The sequence below is a fragment of the Colletes latitarsis genome, chromosome 5 (assembly GCF_051014445.1).
Source record: "Colletes latitarsis isolate SP2378_abdomen chromosome 5, iyColLati1, whole genome shotgun sequence".
In the NCBI taxonomy this organism is placed as follows: Eukaryota; Metazoa; Arthropoda; class Insecta; order Hymenoptera; family Colletidae; genus Colletes; species Colletes latitarsis.
Genome location: NC_135138.1, coordinates 37,849,339 through 37,871,146, shown reverse-complemented (window position 1 = coordinate 37,871,146; position 21,808 = coordinate 37,849,339). Strand labels below are relative to the sequence as shown.

At 45.7% G+C, this 21,808-nt stretch overlaps 1 protein-coding gene across 2 annotated transcripts in view; it reads right to left on the bottom strand.

The window, feature by feature from the left end:
* LOC143341926 (neuronal growth regulator 1) overlaps positions 1-21,808 on the bottom strand; it is a 51,058-nt gene that overhangs the window by 13,715 nt on the left and 15,535 nt on the right. For both annotated transcript variants that reach the window (XM_076765338.1, XM_076765339.1), the window contains exons 3-4: positions 12,010-12,114; positions 5,520-5,668 (exon numbers count right to left, since the gene is read on the bottom strand). In XM_076765338.1, the coding sequence (XP_076621453.1) occupies positions 5,520-5,668; positions 12,010-12,073 (213 nt within the window). In that variant the 5' untranslated portion in view covers positions 12,074-12,114. The remainder of the gene's footprint in view (positions 1-5,519; positions 5,669-12,009; positions 12,115-21,808) is intronic.

Here is a 21,808-nt window from a genome sequence, read left to right as displayed (position 1 = left end):
ATCGAATTTTTTAGGTTTCTCTGTCGTATCAGCAGTTGCAATCGGAGTGACTCCTCGGCGGTTCGAATTGAAATTCTACCCGGGTGCGAATCGATCTTTGGCCAGCGCTAGGTGTCCTTTTGTAGGTGAACTCGCGTCGTGCATTTCCAGTTACATCAGTCTGGAAGGTTGCGCCTCGACTGCCGGGACACAACGACGTGCCTTGTTACTTTCAGATGTCACGATATTCCTTGATAAAATACCGAGAGCCCCGAATACACGCTGTTGCGATGATTTTATTCGCGTCGTCGTGCCGCTCTCGTGGCAAATTACTGTCGCGAAGCCTCGCTCGAAGAACTTGCGGTGCAAGGCGCGTAAGAATTTTACACATTTGCCCTAACGCGATGCCCTCTGACGTTTATGCGATGCTGCCTAACCGTATTCCGCTCGAGCGCGTCAACCTTCGCGGTATCTGTTCCAAGCATTCGCCAAATAAAAATCTCCCCTCCGCTATCCATCGCTCGCTGATATTGCATTCCCGCGAATCTACCGAACTAATCTTTCAATTTCCGATGTTCCATTAGTAGTCGCCGGGGGCGGTATTTATTGCCTTTCAGGGAACAGCCGCTCGAAATTAATCGACACAATTGCCTTAGAATCTATCGAAATTACCCGTGTTAATAGACCTTCGTGTTTCCCATCTGTCGCGATCATATTCGCGCAGTGCGTTCGCATTAAACCCGAATTGCTTTGTTGCCAGAAACGGTATCATCGGTTACATCTGTTGCTATGTTCATTTCTGCATCTCCGCCCGGAGATGTAGCAATTGTGCGTTACGCTCGAAGGTATACGATGCCTAATACCGCGAGTACGGAACATTCCTCTCGCGAATGGCGCGCGGGCACGAATTGTTTCCTGCGCAATTGCACTTTATACCTGCGTGTTTCTCCCTGCTCGCGAGTCGAGCCTGTGCCTTTCAATTACTTCGAAGCTTTCGGTACGGGTGAAATAAAGGTGGGACGGACCGAGTTGTTCTAATATCTAACGTTATGTTACGCGATAGCGGTAAAAGGAAATGCTCCCTCGTAATAAGATCCCGTCTCTGTCCCTGGAGTCTACTGATCTTGATGAACATAGCCAGCAGACACGAGCAGGGCTAAAAGTGCCTGCCAAACATGCTGACGTTAGAATATTGGTTTCTCCGTGTGTGCTAATATCGACGTATTTTGTGTACGTTCGTAGACGCGAACCACTCTCGTATCCTTCTCGTCGATTGCTTCCTGGACCGCGAGAGGAGCCGAACAGAAATCATCGCGCCTCAATTATTGAAGATATCCGCGCCGTTCTGTACGACAAAAGCAACGCCGTCGATATCGATATATTGACCAAGGATGAACGGTTAAGTGGGCCATTTCCGAGTGCTCGTTCCTTTGCCTATTGTTTCCGTGAGGATCAATTTGCCACTCTCGACCGCGCGCTCTCGTCCACTCGCCCCGAAAAAAGAAACTAAGCAAATAGTCCCAGAGGCGAAAGAAGACGACGAAAAAATACGACCATGTGTGTTCTCCTAGCAGGGCATTTAGGCCGACAGCGATACGCTGCTTATGAAGCGTCAGATTTTTTCGTATTTCGTCTTCTTGTAGGTCAAAAAGACTGGACAAATATTCGCTATACGAGACTCGGTAAAAGAAAGAGTCTTTTGAGAGGAGGTATACAGGAGTTTCTCAATAGAATTCTGGTCTATAATCGATAGAAAAATAGCATTAAAATTAGTCAAAAAGGTGGAGACGTCAGATTAGTATTATGACTCGTGAAAGAATTCCAAAAGTCAACTGGTGAGTTCTCTCGGGTTTCGAGAGGAATCGCGGACATTTCGAGCGTGCTGAGCGTGACTTTACGAGCTGAACTTTCACCTGTGATAATCATTTATTAACCAAAGCACGATGTAGAGGATCAAACAGGCTATTTGGAATCCAACTCGCTGAACGTGTACTCTGTGCGCTCGTCTTTTGCGCGTGGCTCGGACTTTGTCTTGCTCGTTAATAAATAATGGGAACGGCGTGTTGGCATATGCGAGCCTCGGGCCGGGGTCAACGGTGGCAAAGAGCAGAAATCGGGAAACGTATCTCGAGAAGGGTGTAAGGCAACGGGCCTCGGCCAGGTTCGGTCGAGAAACCGGGAAATACGCGCTCGAAAGAGCGAGGAACGTCCGAAGGGACGGAAACTCTTCCCCCTCCGACGCTCCGAACGTAATTTCTCGGTATTAATGTTGCAAGCGTCAACGCGCCGGAAACCACAGTTTCCTAGCCATGGTCGGCCGGTTGCCGCGACTCGATCCGCTCCACTCAGACACCCTGAAATTGCACGCGAAAATTTCTATTTCCCGTGAGTATGTACAATGAGAGCGCGATTAAGATTCATGCTGCATTATTCAGGACGTAGGTGGGCGGAATTGCTTCGCTATGACGCAATTTTGTCCCCTGTTGGTCGAGACGCTTCATCAACTCCGAACAAAGGTGCTAACGTCTTTGCGGCAACTTGAAATCAATTGTTCGAATTCTAACCTAAGGATCGACTTACTTATGGGGTTACGTTACACAGAGTACGAAGAAAGAATCAATTAAAATAAAAAATATTCGTCGAGTGCTATTTTTCTTGTCGAAGGGCCTCCGACGCGATTTCATCCAGACCCGATGTGTCCTTGCCTGGACGTTCCGCGCTTCTCCTGGAAAATGAATCCGAGTAATTGACTTTTGTTCGCTGCGGGAATTCAATTGAAGATACGCGCGATTGTTCGAAATTCTGCGCGACAATAACGACTCGCGATAATCAAGTATTCATGGGATACAATGAATCCGTTCGATGAACTTTGAATTCAGTTGCAGTCAAATGTGAACGTGTAACGAATCGCGCGATACCTTGCGGGCAAAAAAATTTTGCAACATTATTGCCACCGATGATGCGCGTGGATAGAGGTTACGTAATCTGGAAATTGTTACCAAGTATCGAAGCTTGAAATTTAAAACTACAGTGGAACATAGAGATAGCTGATATAAAATACTGGCACAGATAAGATTATCAAGGTAAGAAGAGAAGTCGGTGTTACGAGTCTCGTAGACAAGACATCAAGATTGGAAGATCCATCTCTGCTTCGTGTCGAGACAGCTAGATGCTTACGACCATTGTATATGAACCGGAGACTAGAATTTTGGACACGTTTTACGCAAGAGATGGGAGGAAAGACAAGGACCATATACGGGTGTAGCAATAATCGGAGAGGGAGATTCCAAAAGCCTGGGATAAGAGAAGTTTTTGTGAAATTGATAAAGGATGACGAGACGAATATAAAATACTGAGACGGGGATAAGCGGCGGGTCTCAAATTCGCGTTGCGGCGTTCAAAAATTTACTAGCTGAGCGAATTAAATTGTCGCGACGGATTTAACGGGGATGGAAATACTGAAATCAATTACCATATTTTATACCTGGTAAATTTAGAGCGTTTAAATATACGAATAGGGAAATAGAACTTGCAAACGTCATTCACATTTCTTTGTTCCGATTTCCTTCGTGACTGGCAAGTTTACTTGACGTCAACGCGCAACACGTTGGCGAGAAAGCCAACAATCGCGCGAACAAGGGGGCCGAGATCAATTTCGCGGCCAGCTGTATAAATAGGTGTTTATCCGGTAGATAAGAGCGAGAGTTGGACAGGACTCTGACAGGATGAGAAATCCATGCTTTGGTCCAACGTTCCTCTCTTCCTCCCCCTTTCCGGGAGTTAAAGCGTGAAATTTTGGTCGCTGAAAGCGAAACGCTCGGCCCGACTCGCGAATCGCTCGCGTTAGCAACAAACTCACACTTGTATTCGCTAATCTGGATGACCCTCGGACACCTTGCAACGCGAGGGGAGATTAAACGTTTGCACGACCTAATTCTCGCAAGAAGCTACGATTCTGCGGTGGTAATTGCACGGAAACTCTCTGACGTTCACGAGCTTCGCGGGAGACAAAATCGCTAGAAAACCGAGAACTTCGAAACTACCCCATCGTGATAAATGTTGCGCACAATATGGAATAGTCTTGGTCGTGACAGAGCTTTCGACCACGAGATCGTTCATTTTTCATTCGTAAGACGGGCGATGAATTTTTCCAACGTCGCGAGAAAAGGGGCAAAATATCGCAAAGTGGGGTGGAAAACAATTTCGTTTCACGTTTCAGCAATTATTGTGCCATTGGTGACGATGAATGTTCCGGTTAAATTGCGAACGGGGACAGTAAATATTCAGCGTGCATGACCCGAATCTTCCTGTCCTATATGTTTACGGTCGGGGAATAAATTTCTTTTTAAACCGTTCCGCGTTGTCATCTCTTTAAATACATTACGCGTCGAAGCGCGATAAGATGAAACCTAGCAACTGGTGTACGCGATAGCATTGGCGATCCCTTCGAAATCAATTACTATTCCGATACGTTTCCTGCATTCAGACTGAAATCACAACTCATTAGTAAATGCAGTATCACGAAAGGGCGAATTTATTTTATATCTGTTCCTGTATAAAAGGTCATCTTCTCGAAAAATATTGAAAACACATGAAATCTATTTATTCACTCTTCTATTTTTTTCTAACGTCCATTGTTTACGAAAGAAACGCTGATACAAATTGCTATGTGGGGTGGGGTGGAATGGGTGGGGTTCTACAATAAGTAGAAAAACAAGAGTAAATCGATAGAATTCAGTTAAGTAGAAAAATCGATTTATGATCAGACACGTCGGAGTAAGCGCATGGACTTATCACTTGACCCAGACAAATTTTCAAATTTAATTATCTCGAAAACGAAGGCTCGAACGAAAAAGTATTACTTTTTCTTTTCGACTTACTTTTACATGTAGAATCACCACCTACCCTTGTTCCACCCCCTTTTGTACAATGGCGACCGACAACTGCCAAAGTCACGTACCTGTGACAAAGTAAAAATAAGTGTCTTCCATTGGATACGTGGGAATGTGGCTTGACGTAGGAAAGTCGGTGCGGCTATTCCGCGCGTTGTACGATACGCGAAATCCTCCAAGAGCGTAACTGGTCTTTTAAAATGTTTGAAAGGCGTTTGAAACGACGCGAAAGCTCTCGGGGGCATTGAAAACTGGCGGGTCTCGTAGAATTGAAAATTTCCTCTGAAATCAGGGGGATGAAAGACACGCGTGCAAGACCGCAAAATGGGCGTCGACGATCGTCCTGCGTCTCGAAAGGCATATACGCGCGTTTCACGCGCGCGGTTTCGGAATGCACAATGCCCGAGCCTCTGTATACGCGCAATCTGCAACGCGGGTGTTTGTCGATGTTCCCCGCTTTACACAATAGCATGCAAACTTGTGTACAGTGTGCATATTTCCTTGGTGTGCATTGGCCCGTGTATAATGCGCTCACGGAGGCCGGCCTATACGATGTGTATATACGGGTCCACTTGTACACGGAGCCGTCTCCCTTGTATACATCATCTAGAACGCATATATTTGCTATATACATATAGTAGTACTCACCATTCCGGGGCCAGTGAATTTACAGGGTAGCATAGCGCTGCCGCCGGTCTGCGCCAGGACATCCTTGACAGGTGCAGCTCCCGAAGAAAGGACATTATTCTGATTCTGAGTCTCCACGCTGGTCGGCTTCTCGCCGCGAATGGCACCATCTGGAAATATTGAAAAGCACCGGTGTACTGTATGTCTCGGTACCCTCAATGGATCTGGGTTGCCTGGAAAATAGGCAGAGGAAATTAACGCGATGTTATCGCACGCGCGTAAAAAGACTAGCGCGGGGGTAGTTCCGCGATCACTGTAGGATATTCCAAGGGACACTATTGTTGCACGCCGTTTGACATACCTCGAGCTAAGAAATTCTTTAGAAAATGTCTTTACATTCTTTACGAAATATCAATTAAAATGTTGTCAGGGAAGAAAATGCAAAATTCGCAAGACCTAATCGCGTCGATCGACTCGAAATTACCTTGTCCTACGTTCTATGCTAATTCGAGCGTTTCACGAGCAATTTCAGGGGAACTTAATTGCACCGATTGGTATAGAGTATCGGAGAGGAAGTTCTCGGAATCGTTTTACTTTCGCGAAAACAAACGCTGTTGTTCGTTGGTGGATTCGACAATCGACGATTAACAGGACGAGATTCGGAGGAACGACAGTTTCTATTTAGTAGAATATTAGGAAAGTTGAGCGTGGGTGAAGTTTCCCTCGTCGGTATATATATATATTTGTTTTGTCTCTCTGTACCCAAGTACCAGTCGTTACGCCTTTATCTTCCTCTCGTTTTCCACGTTTTTATAGTTCGGTCTTGAACGCGGTGTCTCGATTTACACCAGTGCTCTTCTTTGCCCGTTGGTTTAAGAACAACGATGTCGTTTCGGTGTGTAAGCAGGGAGTTTCGTCGGACACACGAGCGCCTCGAGCGTTCCCCGGGTCTCCGCTATCGAGTAACGTACGTGTAACGACTTGGAGCCAAGCCGAAAACTCAAGAAATTGCATTACTCGAGAATATCGTACGGCGATCGCCAGGACCGCAGGAGTCGTTGCACTCGACGCTGATTGGACGGGCCCGGAGAGCCGTGCCAAACCGGAAGCGGACGTTGATGCTTCTTCCTTCCATTAAACGCATTCGTCGTTGGAAATTTGTTATCCCGACGTTACTTCTGTTCTTGACGAGTCTGCTCGAGAAAAGCGGAAACGCGAGATCGTGGTTTCGCGGTCACGAAGTGTATCTTGACGCGGCGCGTTACTCACGGTCTTGGCCTCGAAAAGTTGGCCCACTTGTCAAATCGGTGGCACGGTATCAAAAGTTATCGTTTCCGGTCGCTCGTGGTCAGATTCGAAACCCTACCTTGAGCGTCATTCGCAACTAGGTCGTTGGTAATTACCGAAGTTATTCACTCAGCTATGCAGTCTGTAGCGACAGCCACAGAATTTAAGATTCACTCTACGTACACCGCTCAAGGGGTGGGTCTCGGTTTACCCCTTTCCACCGGCCATCTGCCTACGGTCCTGCTGCCATCCTGGTTGACGAGCTTCTTAAATTGCATTACCTATTAGAGCGAGTGCCTTAAAATTGTACGCTTCTCTCGGCTCCGAGCGTGACTGTCTGCCTGCTTGCTAATTTGCACTGGCAAAGAGAGGGACCGGCAATTCGGGGTTAGCTCGGCTTATCTGGCCAGCTGCAATATTCGCAAAGAGGCTGCAAACCTCTCCTCTCCGCTCTCTCCTGATTAAAGCGACGATTTTTTCACTCTAAAGATACAGTATTACGGAACACTTCTTACACCGGCACCAGCAGTCCTTTCGACAAACGCCGAAATCTGAATCGCGTTCGACACGTGCGTGGAATATAAAAACATCGTAAGAAAACTTTTATTCGAATTATATTTATCGTAATTTTATAGTGTCCGAGTGTTCAAAGCTGATACATTTACGAGTAATGTAACTGAAGGATTAATTTTCCTCGTTATCGTAGATATTTTCAGAAGCCCATACTTCTTGTTTTCGGGATTGACGTATCCATTCTATATTCGTCCCGACGCTTATCCGGTACGTCACAGGTTCGTCGATGAGCGCACGCTGATCACCGAAGTCCTTTCATACGGAAGTCGAACTTTTTGCTGGCCGCGCGAATGGCTGAGTGACAGTCATTAGAAAGATTAAAAATTTCGAGCGAACGCTGTTCAAACTGCAGCTTGCGAACTCGACCGATGTCGCGTCGATGTTTCGTGTTTTCACGGCGAATAAACAAGTCTTGTGATACGATGACGTTCCGTACGCGCAGGCACGCGTGTAATACGCGTACGTCGTCACAGGCATTACAGAAACGCGCTCGCACAATGGAAGACAGATTAGCTTAGAGCGACGCAGGCCTAATTTCGATGCAAAGGCATCGTCCTTCGCGTCGTGCAGCTCGCAAGAGAACTTGCTAACTCGCGGTTTTACTTTGTCGATCGAGAAGACGCAACGCCTCCGGATACGTCTCGTCAGCGTTGCTGTTGACGTTGTTGGCGAAGGTTTGCAACTGGTTAACACGGTCACATCAGTAACGGAATCTTTTATTAAGTAATATTTACGAATTGCTAGTGAAAATTTTAAGTTGAGACTTAGAATTATCTGACGCGAATACGGTATGTTATGGTCGCACGAAATCAGTTGCAGTTTGAACACTATCTGCTCGAGCAGTGTCGTTCAATGCGATTGGAATGGCAGGACAAAGACAAAGGTGTAGCTGCAGGACGTAAATATCTTCAATGGTGTATTAATACGACCATACGTGACATATGTGCAGTCATGGCAACCGTGCGCCGTAATCAACTTGGTTGGTGCAAGTTTCAACTATTCACGATAGAATGAACGCGATCGATGCTTAAGGGGCTTTGACCATCGGATAAAGGTCCGGATGAACTTTTCGAGCCTGTCGAGCAACACGGCCGAGATGCATTAAATCTGATAATCAAAAATGCAGGATGCATCTAAACGAGTGAAAATAACGAACAAATTTGAAAGGATAAAACATATTTGTGCTTTGGCATTTTCGGTAGTCAGAAAGCTTTTGAAGCTCGTTATGCAATTTGCAGACGCGTGCCTACGTTTCTGATGGTGAATCATGTTGATCATGAATTATGTTCGCGAGTTGCGGGATCGTTGCATCGAAGTTTGTTAACTAGTTCCTTTGACTCGTTCGACACATTGATAACGGACTCGTGTTTCATTCCACTGGTTCTATGATATCTAATGGTGAAATGAAATTCGCTCCGATGTTGGCACGCGAAATTGGTGAAATTCTACCCTCTACCCTCTAGCTTAAGTAGCATAATCACTGCTTTACGAATTATTAAACCGTAATGGTTCCATAGTATCGATACGCTGGCGCAATGATGCCACTAATGAAGGTGATTATCATTTTCCAACTGCGAGAATTGTAAAATATAATTGGAGAATTATATACTTGTGCGTATCGAACGGAGAATTAAACTTCGCGTCCTAATTGTGCTCAGAACTGAACAATTCGTCTCGCTAATTTTTCAAATAAACCATTACGAACGAGTTTTAATAATTGTAATAACGTTAAAAGATGTCTGGTTGGAGTACCGAGGATATTTTTTCGTGACTTATCAGTGGAAATGGTTCGAGTATCTTCTATGAAGACACGGAAGATGTTCTTCGTAATTGGACAATTTGCAGAGATGAATTTTGAGGCGGCGTTCGAACTTGGCGATTTTCAAGAGCAGTCGAGGATGCTCGGGTAGTTTTTCTTCGCGAGTATGGAGGGTGGTGCACGTCTTAGGAAAATTGAGTCATTCTTACAACGCAGGGAGAGGATCTTGCGCCAGTGCTCGAAAGCAGCCAATAACGATGCAAACAAGTTTGCTCGGACCTCGGAGCAGAGAATACGAAAGTATTTCTTTCCGATAAGGGATAAGAGTAGTTCGCGGTGTCGACATTTTCCAGGAAATTTCTTCCGACATCGAACTCCCGTTCAGCGTTTTGTGTCTGCCAATTCCGGCTGACGTTAACGTCGATCCCTCCGAATAACTTTTTGCGAAAGGGAACTGCAATTTTTACAGTTTTTAAGTCGATCTACGCTTGTAGGCAAAAGGATTGTTTTAATACGGTTAGAAGCAAGGCCAATTAGAAAATTAAACAAAAATATAGACATTGTCAACGCATGCGGATGAACCGGTGGTTTATTTCGACAAACCTCGTTGTTCGAGGCGAGAAAAATATTTTGATACGGTTGACCGAATATCTGCGCAGAAGTTTGGACCACGCGTACATTTCCGAGGGCACTCTAAATTAGAGAATATCTCTACCGTGGAAAGTGTTCCTTTTATTTCGCAGCGCTCATAGCTTCTCATAAAAGGAAGCCGTCGGTTCGCGAGGAACAAAAAGCCGACAACTGTATGTACCAACTTAGGAGGAAGGATATTCGCCCTTCGTTCCTTCCGGCTTCCCATTTTCTTCCTTTGCAAGAAAATTTTCCTTTAATGGAAACGAGCGCGCTTCGAGCATCTTCTTTGTTGCATCGTCCGCGAGGAAAACGAAAAAGCTGACGCAGGAGTAATGGTCGAGGATCGCAACGAGAAGAATATATTTGGCCTTGTACTCTCTCTCAAACTAAGTTTGCTCATCGTTACCGCGTCGGCTGAATTTTCGTTAAGGAAGACGGCGAGCACTTCCTTTGCTCGAGCTCTCCGCTGCACACTGCGCGTCTTATAACCACTCGCAACTTCTTTGCCAACTTTGTTTTGGACCAGCGTTTCTCAAAATACCTGCAACAGTCAGGGCGCGGAGTTTGAGAAACGCTGATCCGAACGATAAATGTCTCGCGTGTTTCGGGAAACTTCGTTCCGTTGCACGTCGACGTCCCATCGAGCCTGTTTCTGTTTTCCTTTTAGTTTGTAGCGCGTGTTCTGAAAACTCGGGAAAAACCAGTTTGCCGCGTTAACGTCGCGCTCGCGAAATTATTCCCCGAGATTTATCTACGTCGTTACAGCGAAGAATAAGCTCTGCTTCTTGGCCGGGGCTTGTTTCGAGACAAGCGATACCTTTATCTTCGTTAAGCGTATTTCGCGGAGTTTCGAGCAGCCTGGCGAACATATTTTACTGCTTATGTCCGCTTCGAGCCGTCGACTTGTTCTCCGCGCTAGTACATCAAGAATCTGTTGTCGGAGGCGCGAGCCAATCTTTACAAGCATTAATGGCGACAGTTACCGCCTTAACAAAACGCGAACGCGTACCGCTTTTTCAAATTAAGATATAAATACTTTGCATCGTTGGCGAATTAGTCGCTACTCGATCGTCGATTGAAAGCTCGACGGAATACGTTCCAGTTACTTTACCGATACTCGTAAAATACTACGGTCGAAAGACTTTCCGCGTTCCACGGACGAACTTCCATCCGTAATGATTTGAGATATCGAGGATCGGACAGTCGATTTCGGGCGTGATTTAAAGGAACGACAGTAATTAAAAGCGGCGATTCTAATCGGTCCCCTGACCCGCCTTTTTGATGCTTTTAAATGCCGACGAGGACACGGACAAAGAGAGAAATCGACGGATTACGAAACTCCGCGAGAATTAAGCGAAAGAGGAGCGTTTCGAAGACTCGAAAGAGACGAGTTCGAGGAGAAAGTGTTGGGAGCGAGCAAGTAGTAAGAGGGTGGAGAGAAAGAGATTCGAGCTATCGGTCTACTCTATCTACCGGTCCCAGGTTCATCGTGAATACGAATGAGCTCCTGGTCGATCGGGCTAGAGCACTAATTGAGAAAGTTCCAGGGTGCGCTGCTGTTTCCTCTGGATAAAGATAGCCGACCTCTGGGGCTAAGTCTGCTCGACTATTCCTCTTCTTCGTGATTAAGGTCTGTTCGTTTACACGGCAACAGGAAAGATGGCGATTCTCGGCGGTTCAAACGATCTCTGCATTTCCCTTCCAATTTTCTTAATAATCTATTCACGATTGCAAAGAATGTAACAGGCGATGCAAGCATATTTTAAGTTTGCGAGAAATAGTCAGGTTTAAACGAAGCAGTTTGAAAATGACCCTGCTACGAGACCAGTTTTAGGGATAGTCCTTATCGAGCGAGAAGAAGAGCCTGGTCGCCGCAGGATGACTATAAATTCCAGTCGTCGAATAATGCAGTTTCTCGCTTCTGGAGTTTCCGTCGGTAGCTGGGTCTGATATTGACAAAATCTTGGTTGTAGCCGGAACGTGCATCCGACGCGATTAGGTTAATAAAGATTCGCGTTTAGAATTCGAGAGTTCCGTGTCTTCTTCGTTCCCGCGGCTAAGATCCGCCGTCTCTCTTGATATTTCCTATCGTCAACTGACGATAGTTAACGAGAACGGCAGTGCTATTAGAAAATATGCGCGACAATATCGCGACAGTATCGAAAACTAACGACGCGTTCGCGTTCGTGCCGTATTCGAGGAAGTCCCTGGTTGCACGAAATCGCATTTTAGTATTGTTCGTTAAACGTTGAGACTCACCGATCGGATGCACGAGGTAGCGCGACGATGCCAGCACCAAGAGGATCAATTGGAGCACGCCCATGATGGTTTCGATTCATATGTCCATCGCGCCCATGAACTTGCCTGCAATTTAAAAATCGAGATTTAGTTTAAAATTAATTTTCTTTAGCTCCTCAAGTCAAGTCACACGTGTGTCCGTGTTTCTATGAAGATTTCAGCACGGATCGAACAATTATCAGCGTCTATCGATTACGTAGATCGCGTGGGCGATTCGGGTAGAATCTCTGGACTTCTTGGATCAAGTTGGGCAGTGAATTAATTAGAAGCTAGTTCCCGCGATCTATGGAATACAGAGTGCACGGTGCACAGTAAGCGGTATAATACGGGATCTCCTCTTCCGAAGTTCCTAATTAATCCGCGATACGCGTATCGCCGATCGCAAAGCCTTATCGCGGACGAAAGCCGTCTGTATATACATTGTTAATGCCGATCGATGACTACGATTCGCATACATCCACCGTTGCGGGCATTCATCCGTTGGAGACTATAGCGACGCAAGAGCTCGTTGGTTCGGAAAATGTGTCTGGGATTTCGCGGCGGTGTATGGAGTATCTCGAATAATCCAGGTAGACGGCAGAGTGTCGGCTACTCCTCTTCGTGTACCGGTTTCACCGGGCATCGGCACGGACCACGGATCAACCGTGTTGCGAAGCTACTCGACCGATTATACCCCATCCCTCATGGTTACACGCTTAATCGTAACACCTACACGCGCCATCTTTTCATTTTTTTTGTCCCCCATCTTTCGTTTTTCCTCCGTCCAAGCTCTGGTCAAGAAAATTCGGTTCGTTCGTTTCCTTATTTCGTCTATAAACTGGGACCACGTCAAACGATCGTTCGAGCTTTCATTTATATCAAGCGTTTTAGAAAAAATAAAAGTTTAGTAAAAATCTTCAGCATCGTGTTTCGTTCTAAAGCCGTGTACTCTTTCTACAAGTTCGAATTACGTCGATCAGCGTATCCAGGCGACCGTTACGTTTGTATTGCAATTTACATTTTGGAATTGGCAATTAACGATTTCATAATCGTGTTCGACGCGAATTGATAACGGAACAGACGCGAAATAAAACTGAGAATCGTGTTACGCGTTACTCGTTTCGCGAGATCCGATTAATCCGTGTAAACTGGCGCGCCTATGAATATTTATCTCCCGGGATGCATTAACGCGATGCATTTCGCGCATTCCGGTTCCTCTCGAACGACAAGCGCGATTAAACTGTTTTATAACGACGAGTGTTTGAACCGGATACCGACAATAATATCGCGCCCGGCGCAAGAACGATGACGCAATGCAAAAGTGTACAATTGTCGTGTTATGCAGCCGTGTAATTGATTGTGTAATCGTATTAATAGGTAATGTACTTTTCGGAAACAATTCTCCCCCGCTGTACAGAGTTTTGTCAGTTCTTCCTCTAAGCTTACACAGGATGGAGCAAACCGTTCTCTTCGGTCGTTTCTCGATAAAAAGTTGCAGGCGACAAAGTCAATTACGATTGACATCGTCGTACATCGCACGAAATAATACTAGAAAGTTTTAATGGTGTAACTTGTATATTCGCATCGAAGGCGTTGTACGGGTCTTCGATAAAAGTTACAAACTTTTACAAATCCCTGCCCTGTAATATGGCGTCGTGGTCGATGGTTGGTCGTTCTCAGTTACAGGCGTCTGCGACTGGTACCGGAACAACGCGCGGTCCGGTTAATTTCGCGAGTTCTCGTACGAGCTCGTAATTTCCCCACTTAATTAGACGGTGCTTTAACTTGCAACTACGTCGGGTGGTAGAGTTGCATGCCCGCGATGAAAGCAACCGGTAGGTGGTTACGGGTATAAATAGAGGCGAGCGAGGGAAGAAGAGACCGGCTTTGCCTTATCTGCACGCTTCGCTGTCCCGCGACGATGCCCGCCGCTCGCCTATACATTTAAATAAACTTCTCCTAAGTTAGTAATAAGTTTCGAGGACCGCCTGCGTATATCAGTGTCGCCTTTAACGAAGCACAGAGACTCTGCAGGACTATAGAGTCCCGGCGATTACCGGACACGCCACACGACCGAGCTACTCCCGCAAAAACGATGCTCTCGCAACGTTTGCGAACCAGTCGATTAAACACTGTAGTAAAATTAAACTTCCGTCGCTTACTTACACAGACTGTGGATCGTTTTTAACTTTCCTTTCGAAGATTTATTATTTCCTTTGTGCTGAATCAAAGGATTCGGTAAATATCACTCTGGAGGTACTGCGAAAACTTGTAAAGTATGTTAATCCGAGGTGCAAGGGTTTTGTGGCGAATAGGGACGAATTAATTCAGGTTGCTTGAAAATTCCAGGCTTCTTTTTGCATAATTTCACCGGAATCGATATAATGCTTGCTGTATTACTTTGTAACCGTTGCAAAATAATGCAAGTCGCGCGGTGCAGGAGACCGGTTACCGTCTCGTGTAATCGGATCAACAGTAGTTACCATCGCGCTTCCCTTCAAGTTTCGGTGAACTTTTCATCCGCAAACGCTGGAGCGATCTCCGCGACCGCAGGACTATCGTTCAAGAGGGGACGATGTTCCTATAGAAGTTGTGGTCGTTAACAAGGCGTTTATTGCGTCGCAGAGCGACGGTAAAGGATTAAGGGTTGAAACTTTACCGCGGTGTTTGTTTCACAAACGCTGTCACGCGTCGCAATATTCCGGAAACTGTAATCCTCCGCCGAAAAATTCTACCTCGCATCCTTTTGACCGTGTCTCGTTTGCTCTCTTTTCGACTGCGGACGGATCGTTTATAAAACACCAAATCTCGAGCCTCGACAGATCCTCTCGAAGCATTACAGTAACGTTAGAGTGTTTAATGGTACTTTCGGATCGTTGGTTCAGTGCAGAAACGGAGCATGTTGAAATATGAACGCAGCGTCGTTGGTAAACGAAGGAAGGTAAAATACCGATAGTGAGAATTTCGAGTCATTTGTATTCTGTGTTAATGTCTATAAAAAATTAGCAATTATTTATCTTTCTCGCCATTTATTACGCAATCCATTATCGAATCAGACAATACGACTCTTACGCACACTGAACGTTCCATGCACGTTTGTTTCGCTAATTCGTACGTATTTTGTCGATCGACAGTCGATGCAGCGAATAGCGGCTAGCAGGAATATTCATATCCACGAGATGAACATCGATGCGCGGTTTGTAGAGCGAGATGTATCACCATCGAGGTGTAAATTGTTACGTATTAATTTGGAATAAAGGTCGAGACTCTTTTTCCCTCCTGCGTGCTAATACGTTAATAATTAATATAATATGTTAATAAAAAATATGACAACCGTCGAGATAAATAACTTTCGATCACGGAAAGGTAATTTAATTTCCGATCAAGGTTTTATTCCATCGATAGAGCGATATGACTTACGACGATCGTTTCGAGCGTAGCGACGAGAATTTATTATCCGCGCCGCGTTCGTGTCACGGATGTTAAATGCTTTAACTGTATTTTAGACGTTTAACGACCTCGCATTGTAGTCGTTTACCCGCAACCGATTCCATCGGTACGTGTTTTATCATAATCGTATTCGTTGCATCGATGGGCATGAAATAGTAGATTCGTTTCTTTTTTAATCGATAAACGAGTCGCGTTCTTCGCTGTAATTTCATAACCGTTCTCGTTGTACCGGGTGCTGGAACAGCGTTTCGCGAAGGCAGTTCTGATCGGAAACGGTTCCAGCGCGGGCCGATTTTCCCGCGGTACGCTTAAATTCCATTGGACATTTATTCGATGGGACGTTTCGGCGGCGGGATGTAAAACACGTAGCTTCTTTGAACGGCCGGGAGTTTTACGGCGAGCCTCGAGAGAAGCAAGAGACACGAGAAACGGCCAAATTAGTGTCAGCGCGGAAACCAGTAGCCCGAAAACCTGGAGAGGTAGAAATATAAATGTGGACGCTCCCGTCGCGGGTCACGTACTTTTCTTTCTTGCATTTGTCGCGCTTTTCGTCGCTACCGTTGAGCCAAAGAGGAGAGAGAAAAAAAAAGAAATAGAAAGAACTCGAAGCGGTACGTGGCTTTTTCGGTGAAACGTGCCGCCGCATCTTCGAGAAGAGCTACTCTCGTCGGTAAATGCGAACCGACCGGAAAGTAAATTGAAGTGGCTGCAAATGGTTGTTAACATCCTGATGACGGCAATTAGAATTCTTCTGAGGAAGGTTGCACGGTCCAACGACTATCGCGATTCGTTCGAATTAATGTCACTTTAGCGTACAGAAAGTTTTTAAATTCTATAGATTCTTGCTTTGCCTTTGGGTGAAACGTTCGAACAAAGGTCGACGAGCACGGGTCGCGATTTGTCATCGCGGTACAGTAGTCGGCGTGCATTTGCGCGAAATTAGGAAATATGTTCCCCCGATTTACGCGCGCACATTGCATGCGATCGAATTAACCGTATATTATCGTTGATGCGTACGTAATATCGGCTAGTATTAACGCAGGGAGATTTGTAATGCACTTTAGCCACGCATCTAAACCGGTTATATTTAACAGTTTATTTCCGCGCGTCGTTCGTTCCCGTCGACCCAGCGAACGAAAGGAACCAAAACTAGTTCAATTTCCATAACTCGACCCATCACGACATGTATCCTACTACACTAGCCAACGATATCCAACAAATATGTGCGGATTGTTTACGTTTCTCTTTCTGGAAACTGGAGGTGTCGGAAAGTTGCTCCACAAATTTCAAATTTTTTTAAACATCGGCGAAGAACAGTTCCGAGTAAAGTCGCGCGGCTGGAGTTTGCGCAAACTAAAGAGAGTGTCGTCCAGTTCGCTGCATAAGGTGTATCGTCGATGTAATATTTAATACCTTTCGCAGTTTTTCTCGCGGAAGAGGCAACCTTAACGCGGAATCGTGATTTACCGCCGAGCGAATCGAATTATCGATTGCAGCGCCAGCCGATATATTAACGGCGATACGTTCTCGCGTCGCGACTGATACTACCATTGTTACGGACCTCCTATAATATCCTACATGCACTCTGTATCGTTTCGTTTCCTTGCCATGGCGTAACGTATGGAGAGATTATTTTTCTTTTGCCTTTCGTTCGTTCGTGCACGAAGTGTATCGGAGACGGTAACCGGCTGGGATAACAAACGGCCTTCCAGCTTTAATTTTAAAGAATGCCACTCTCGACAAAACGAAAACGACGGAAACTGTTGCGTGAGTTAAGCACGCTCCGCGTATACAGGGTATTCAGGGGATTTGAAATTTTTGAATTTAATTGTTAAGAACTTTTTAACGAAGCCTCCATCAACAAATTGGTATTCTTGATTTTCGTCTTATTTTGGCTTCTAAAATCCTCTATTAAAATTTTTCCCAGGGGTGGCCGAACACCCTGTATACGGAGATCTATCCATTCGTTTCGAATTCTTCCAGTCTAATTCGATTACTTCGTTCGAATTTCCATAAAGAACCCAAAGCGAACATCTTGGAATATTTTTATTTACGGTGCAATGAAAATGAAGCACCAGATTATGTTGTATAATTTTGATTTTATTTTGATTGAAAGATCTTTTGTCGACCTCGTTGGAAAATCCTGGCGTTACGCAGGGAGGAAATTAGGTTTCCTTCGATGGCTCTTGCCCAGAGTGAGCGAAGCCCTTCCGTCTGGAAACGTCTGCACGTGGCGGGGAAGCCACAGATGTGGGATACTTAAATTATGTATACAACGCCGTCAGCCGGCCGTCTTGACGGTGTAACGAGCTGTCGATGTCAAGGCAACGAACGGGGTGCAACCCTTGACGCGTGGAATTTATTGGCGCGTCACAACGAAAGATGATGCTTGTTCGCGGCCCCTTGCCGCCATCCGCGATTCGGATCTCTTCATTTAGTCGTTCGATGCACCCCCGCGTGTCAGCGAGTTATTACGGAGGGTCGCGAGTCGCGCATTACATGATTTCATGTCGTCTAAATGCTTCGCAATGCTTGTACAGCTTCACTGATCGGGGTTGAAGTGGGGTATGTACCAGCAGCCGGTCCCTTCCGACCACTGTATTAATACAGATCGATTGTCTGACCGGTCGTCTAACAAGCTACAACGACATGCGTCGGACAGTGTGTCTGACACGCTGGACAGCCGTATATAGGCTACGTTTACTGTTACAACTCGTGAACGCGTATCAACGACAGTCGCGTGAGTGACGCTGACAGCTTTCTTTATTCTTTATTTATTGCTCGAAACGTTATAAATTCTGAACGGATTGGAGGATTTTAATGTTTCAAAATGCAAACAACGCGTATGTTGCCGAACACCCTGTATAGTGTCATCGTCGAAGATTGCAAATCCCAGAATTAGTAGAAATAGTTGATAATGGTCAGATGTCAACATCGTGCATGATTGAACGATTCCACTTGAACGAATTAATCGGTTAGATCGAGAACACGCTGTGTTTCGTTTCATTCGAGCTCTTTACTGGAGGGTGTTTCCAAAAGGAAGGATCGCGAGCAACTCGCAAAGTTCGATTCGACATCGTTAAGGGAGGATTCCGCTCTTGAATTTTAAAAACATCCACTGGTCTTTTCGTTTCATTCTCCTCGAGCAAAGAGCTTCGAAAATACGTGGGTAGAATTGTTTACTTCGATTTGTAAAAGCTAACGAAGTTATAGAGGTTTGAATACAATTGTTACGCGTGTGCTAGGGCAGCGTTGTTACGATTTGAAAGGAATCATAAGACGCGCCAGATGTTGGAGCGGCGGCGGCGCTACGATCGACTCGGCAGCAGATCCAATATGGCGTCAATAACAGATCGGTGAACACGCGTCATTGCATCATCTCGTTTCTTTTTCAATTATCTGTGCATTATTTAATACGCGAGCGTCGAAATGTCTAGTTAAACAAGCGTCACCACTTGCCAGCAACCCAATTATGTGAATTTAATGAATCCAACGATCGAAATGTGAGGAGAAACGGAGTTCTTTTCTCAGCGTGGTGGGTATACACGCAACAAGTGTTTTTCTCGAAACTTTATTTATTGTGTCGGCTGATATAATACATCAATACGTCATCGTTTGTTTTATTTGTCAAAATTTCGACTCCTTTTGACGATTTTTCATCCTTTCTGTTTAGATTGTCGGAAGGACTGAAATCGTGTCGACCACCGGAAGGCACGTCGTGCAATTACAATCGCTCACGTGCACCCGGAGCTTGCATCCTCGCTCGTTCGTTCCGCAGCGGAACTTTTACACCGTATCGAAGAAACTTTCGTCCGCGGAAGTTTTATCGCTTCCTCGCATTCTCTGTTTCTCGACCGTGTGCCGCAAGAGCGCGTTAGACGTTGTAGAAACAGAAAGAGGCCGGGTATCAGGCGACAGGAAGAAACTGGCGGAAATATGGACGCACAGAAGTGGAAGGACGAGGCTCGACGACTTTTAAATCGGCGGAAACACCGACAGGATAATCGTCGACCGAGTTCGCCTTCGGTATCCGGAAACTTGTTCCAGCCGACCTGCGCAACGCTACTCCTTTTTTTCGGCAGGGAAACCCGGCCGAGAGTGGAAAAGAATTTAATGGTCCACGTCGACGATACGTTAATGCACGGTGAGTACCGATTTTGTTCTCTTTTTCGAGTTTTGGATATTCTCGAATTTCTTTGTCAAAGAATCGAAACGATTAATTGCAAAATATATAATCCTGAACTGTTACACGAGTAGTTGTTTCGTAAAGAAACACAATTAAAGTTACTTAGTACAAGTTTCTAATCGTACGTGAAAAATTGATCGACGAATGCTAAAAATGACCTCTCGTTGGACCGAGTTGCTCTTCGTACGGCCGTTAATCGGATCGTGTTCGCGATACAACGCAGTTTTCACGTTAAATCCGCCGCTATCCATCGGCGTTTTTTTTTTAATTCGTGGACGCGCTAGATTAGTTTTACGATCGAATCGAAAACGGCAAACGGCTGAAACCGAGCTAGCCCTTCTGTACATATGTCGTTGGCATCGATCGTTCGACGAATTCTTTTTTCTCGAGAAGATGGACGAGGACACCGACGCGCGACCCCGATGAGATTGTTAATTATTCTTTCGGTGAAGGTTTCATTATCGTTTGTGTACAGCCTCGTATTTGTCGGCCGCGGGATGATACGTGTGAAGAGACGATTCGATTAAGGTGATTAAAACCGAGCGAAATTACAATTTCGAAATTTAATTGCACTGCAGGAACGTCGAGAGACGAAACTGTTGCATTGAAAAACTGCTACGACGTTAGATCGTTTGGGCATTTAACGTTGGATTTTCCGTAATTTGTTTTTACTCCCTATATTTTATAATTCACAATTATTTAAATCAATCACACTCCAGCCTTGGAATAGAGAATAAGTATTTTCTTTTCCTCGCCGACAAGGGGTGACGTAATAGAAATTGTGACAACACGGAATGTCGTGTAGTAGATTCCCCGCGTCGCGTTTATTCTCGTGGCCCGACGTCTCGACGCGTACATTTCTCGCGTAGCGTCGATTCGGTAGCCGACAATTTATTTGACAAGCGACGTCTCGTTAAGGATGTTTTGCGCTCGTCTTTCGTTCGTTCCTTACGCTCCTCCGTCGCGGTGGCTTTTTCCTTCCTTAAATTCCCCGAGACAGGGACCCGAAGGAATGCGTACCCTATCAATGTCAAACGCGGCGAAGAGAATCCTCGAGATTACGGTTCGACGAATCGACGATGGAATGAAAGACGCGCAAAGAAGAGGACGAACGTCGGAGGTTGCCTCGGAGTCATTCTCCAGCGGATGAACTCCGACGAAAGTCGGGGTGCGGTATGTTTTCCTCGATCCAGCTCTCGATCGAAGGGGAGAAGCCGTAGAAACGAGAGGAGGAAGAAGAGTGAAACGTACCTCTCTTCATCATTCTTGGAAAGCTCATGAATCATGGCGGGTACTTTCAAGTAAAACTCCTCGTTCGTTATCGGTTGGCTAATAAAACTCTCGCGGCTTCTGATAGACGTGGGGGAGTTACGTTTTTCCCGCGGTTCGTTAGAGTGCCTGGATGGCGCGTTCACTGAGCGTATTTACACGACATAATACGATTTAATGTGTCTTACACAGGCATTTCGCTTCTTTGCATCTTATCAAACACGAATCGTTTGCACATTGACCGCCAAAATGGATTCTCCCTTGAGGGAAGAGGTAGGAAGGTAGGTGCAAAGCACGCGGAGCAGCGTGGAACCAAAGCCTGATAGGTTTGACGGGATTTAGTGCTTGTAATGGCAAACTCGACGTCTGGTGTTGCGGTCGGCTTTGGCCGACGTATTAGAGAAGGGTCGTCAGGATTACAGAGGTGAGGTAAACACGGCCTCGTTCTAAACTGCACGACATTTTGAAAGTTAGGTTGCACCGGTGCAACTCTACTAAACGCATTAAAATCTCTTATACGTGTACGTAGCTCGGAGGAAGCACCCGCAACGTCGCTGAGTAACAAGGGGATTAACTGAGACGCGTATAAGCGACAAGCCGCGTCGCGACGCGCTAAATCGAACAACCGTCGGTCCCGAAAGCGACGGTGTTTGGCCGTAAAACGCTGAACGTTCCTGAATTTTTCGGGCTTCGATTCGTCGCGCGACAACGCTTCGTCAAAACCTTCAAAGCGATCCTCGGTTACGCGAGCGTATCGAGAACCACGGCGGAAGTTCCGGAGTGCGCATTATTCATGGTTTTCGTGGTACATACATATAAAGTGGTGCTTTAGAGCGCGTTAGTTAAAGCAGATTTGTGTACACGTGACATCCGCAC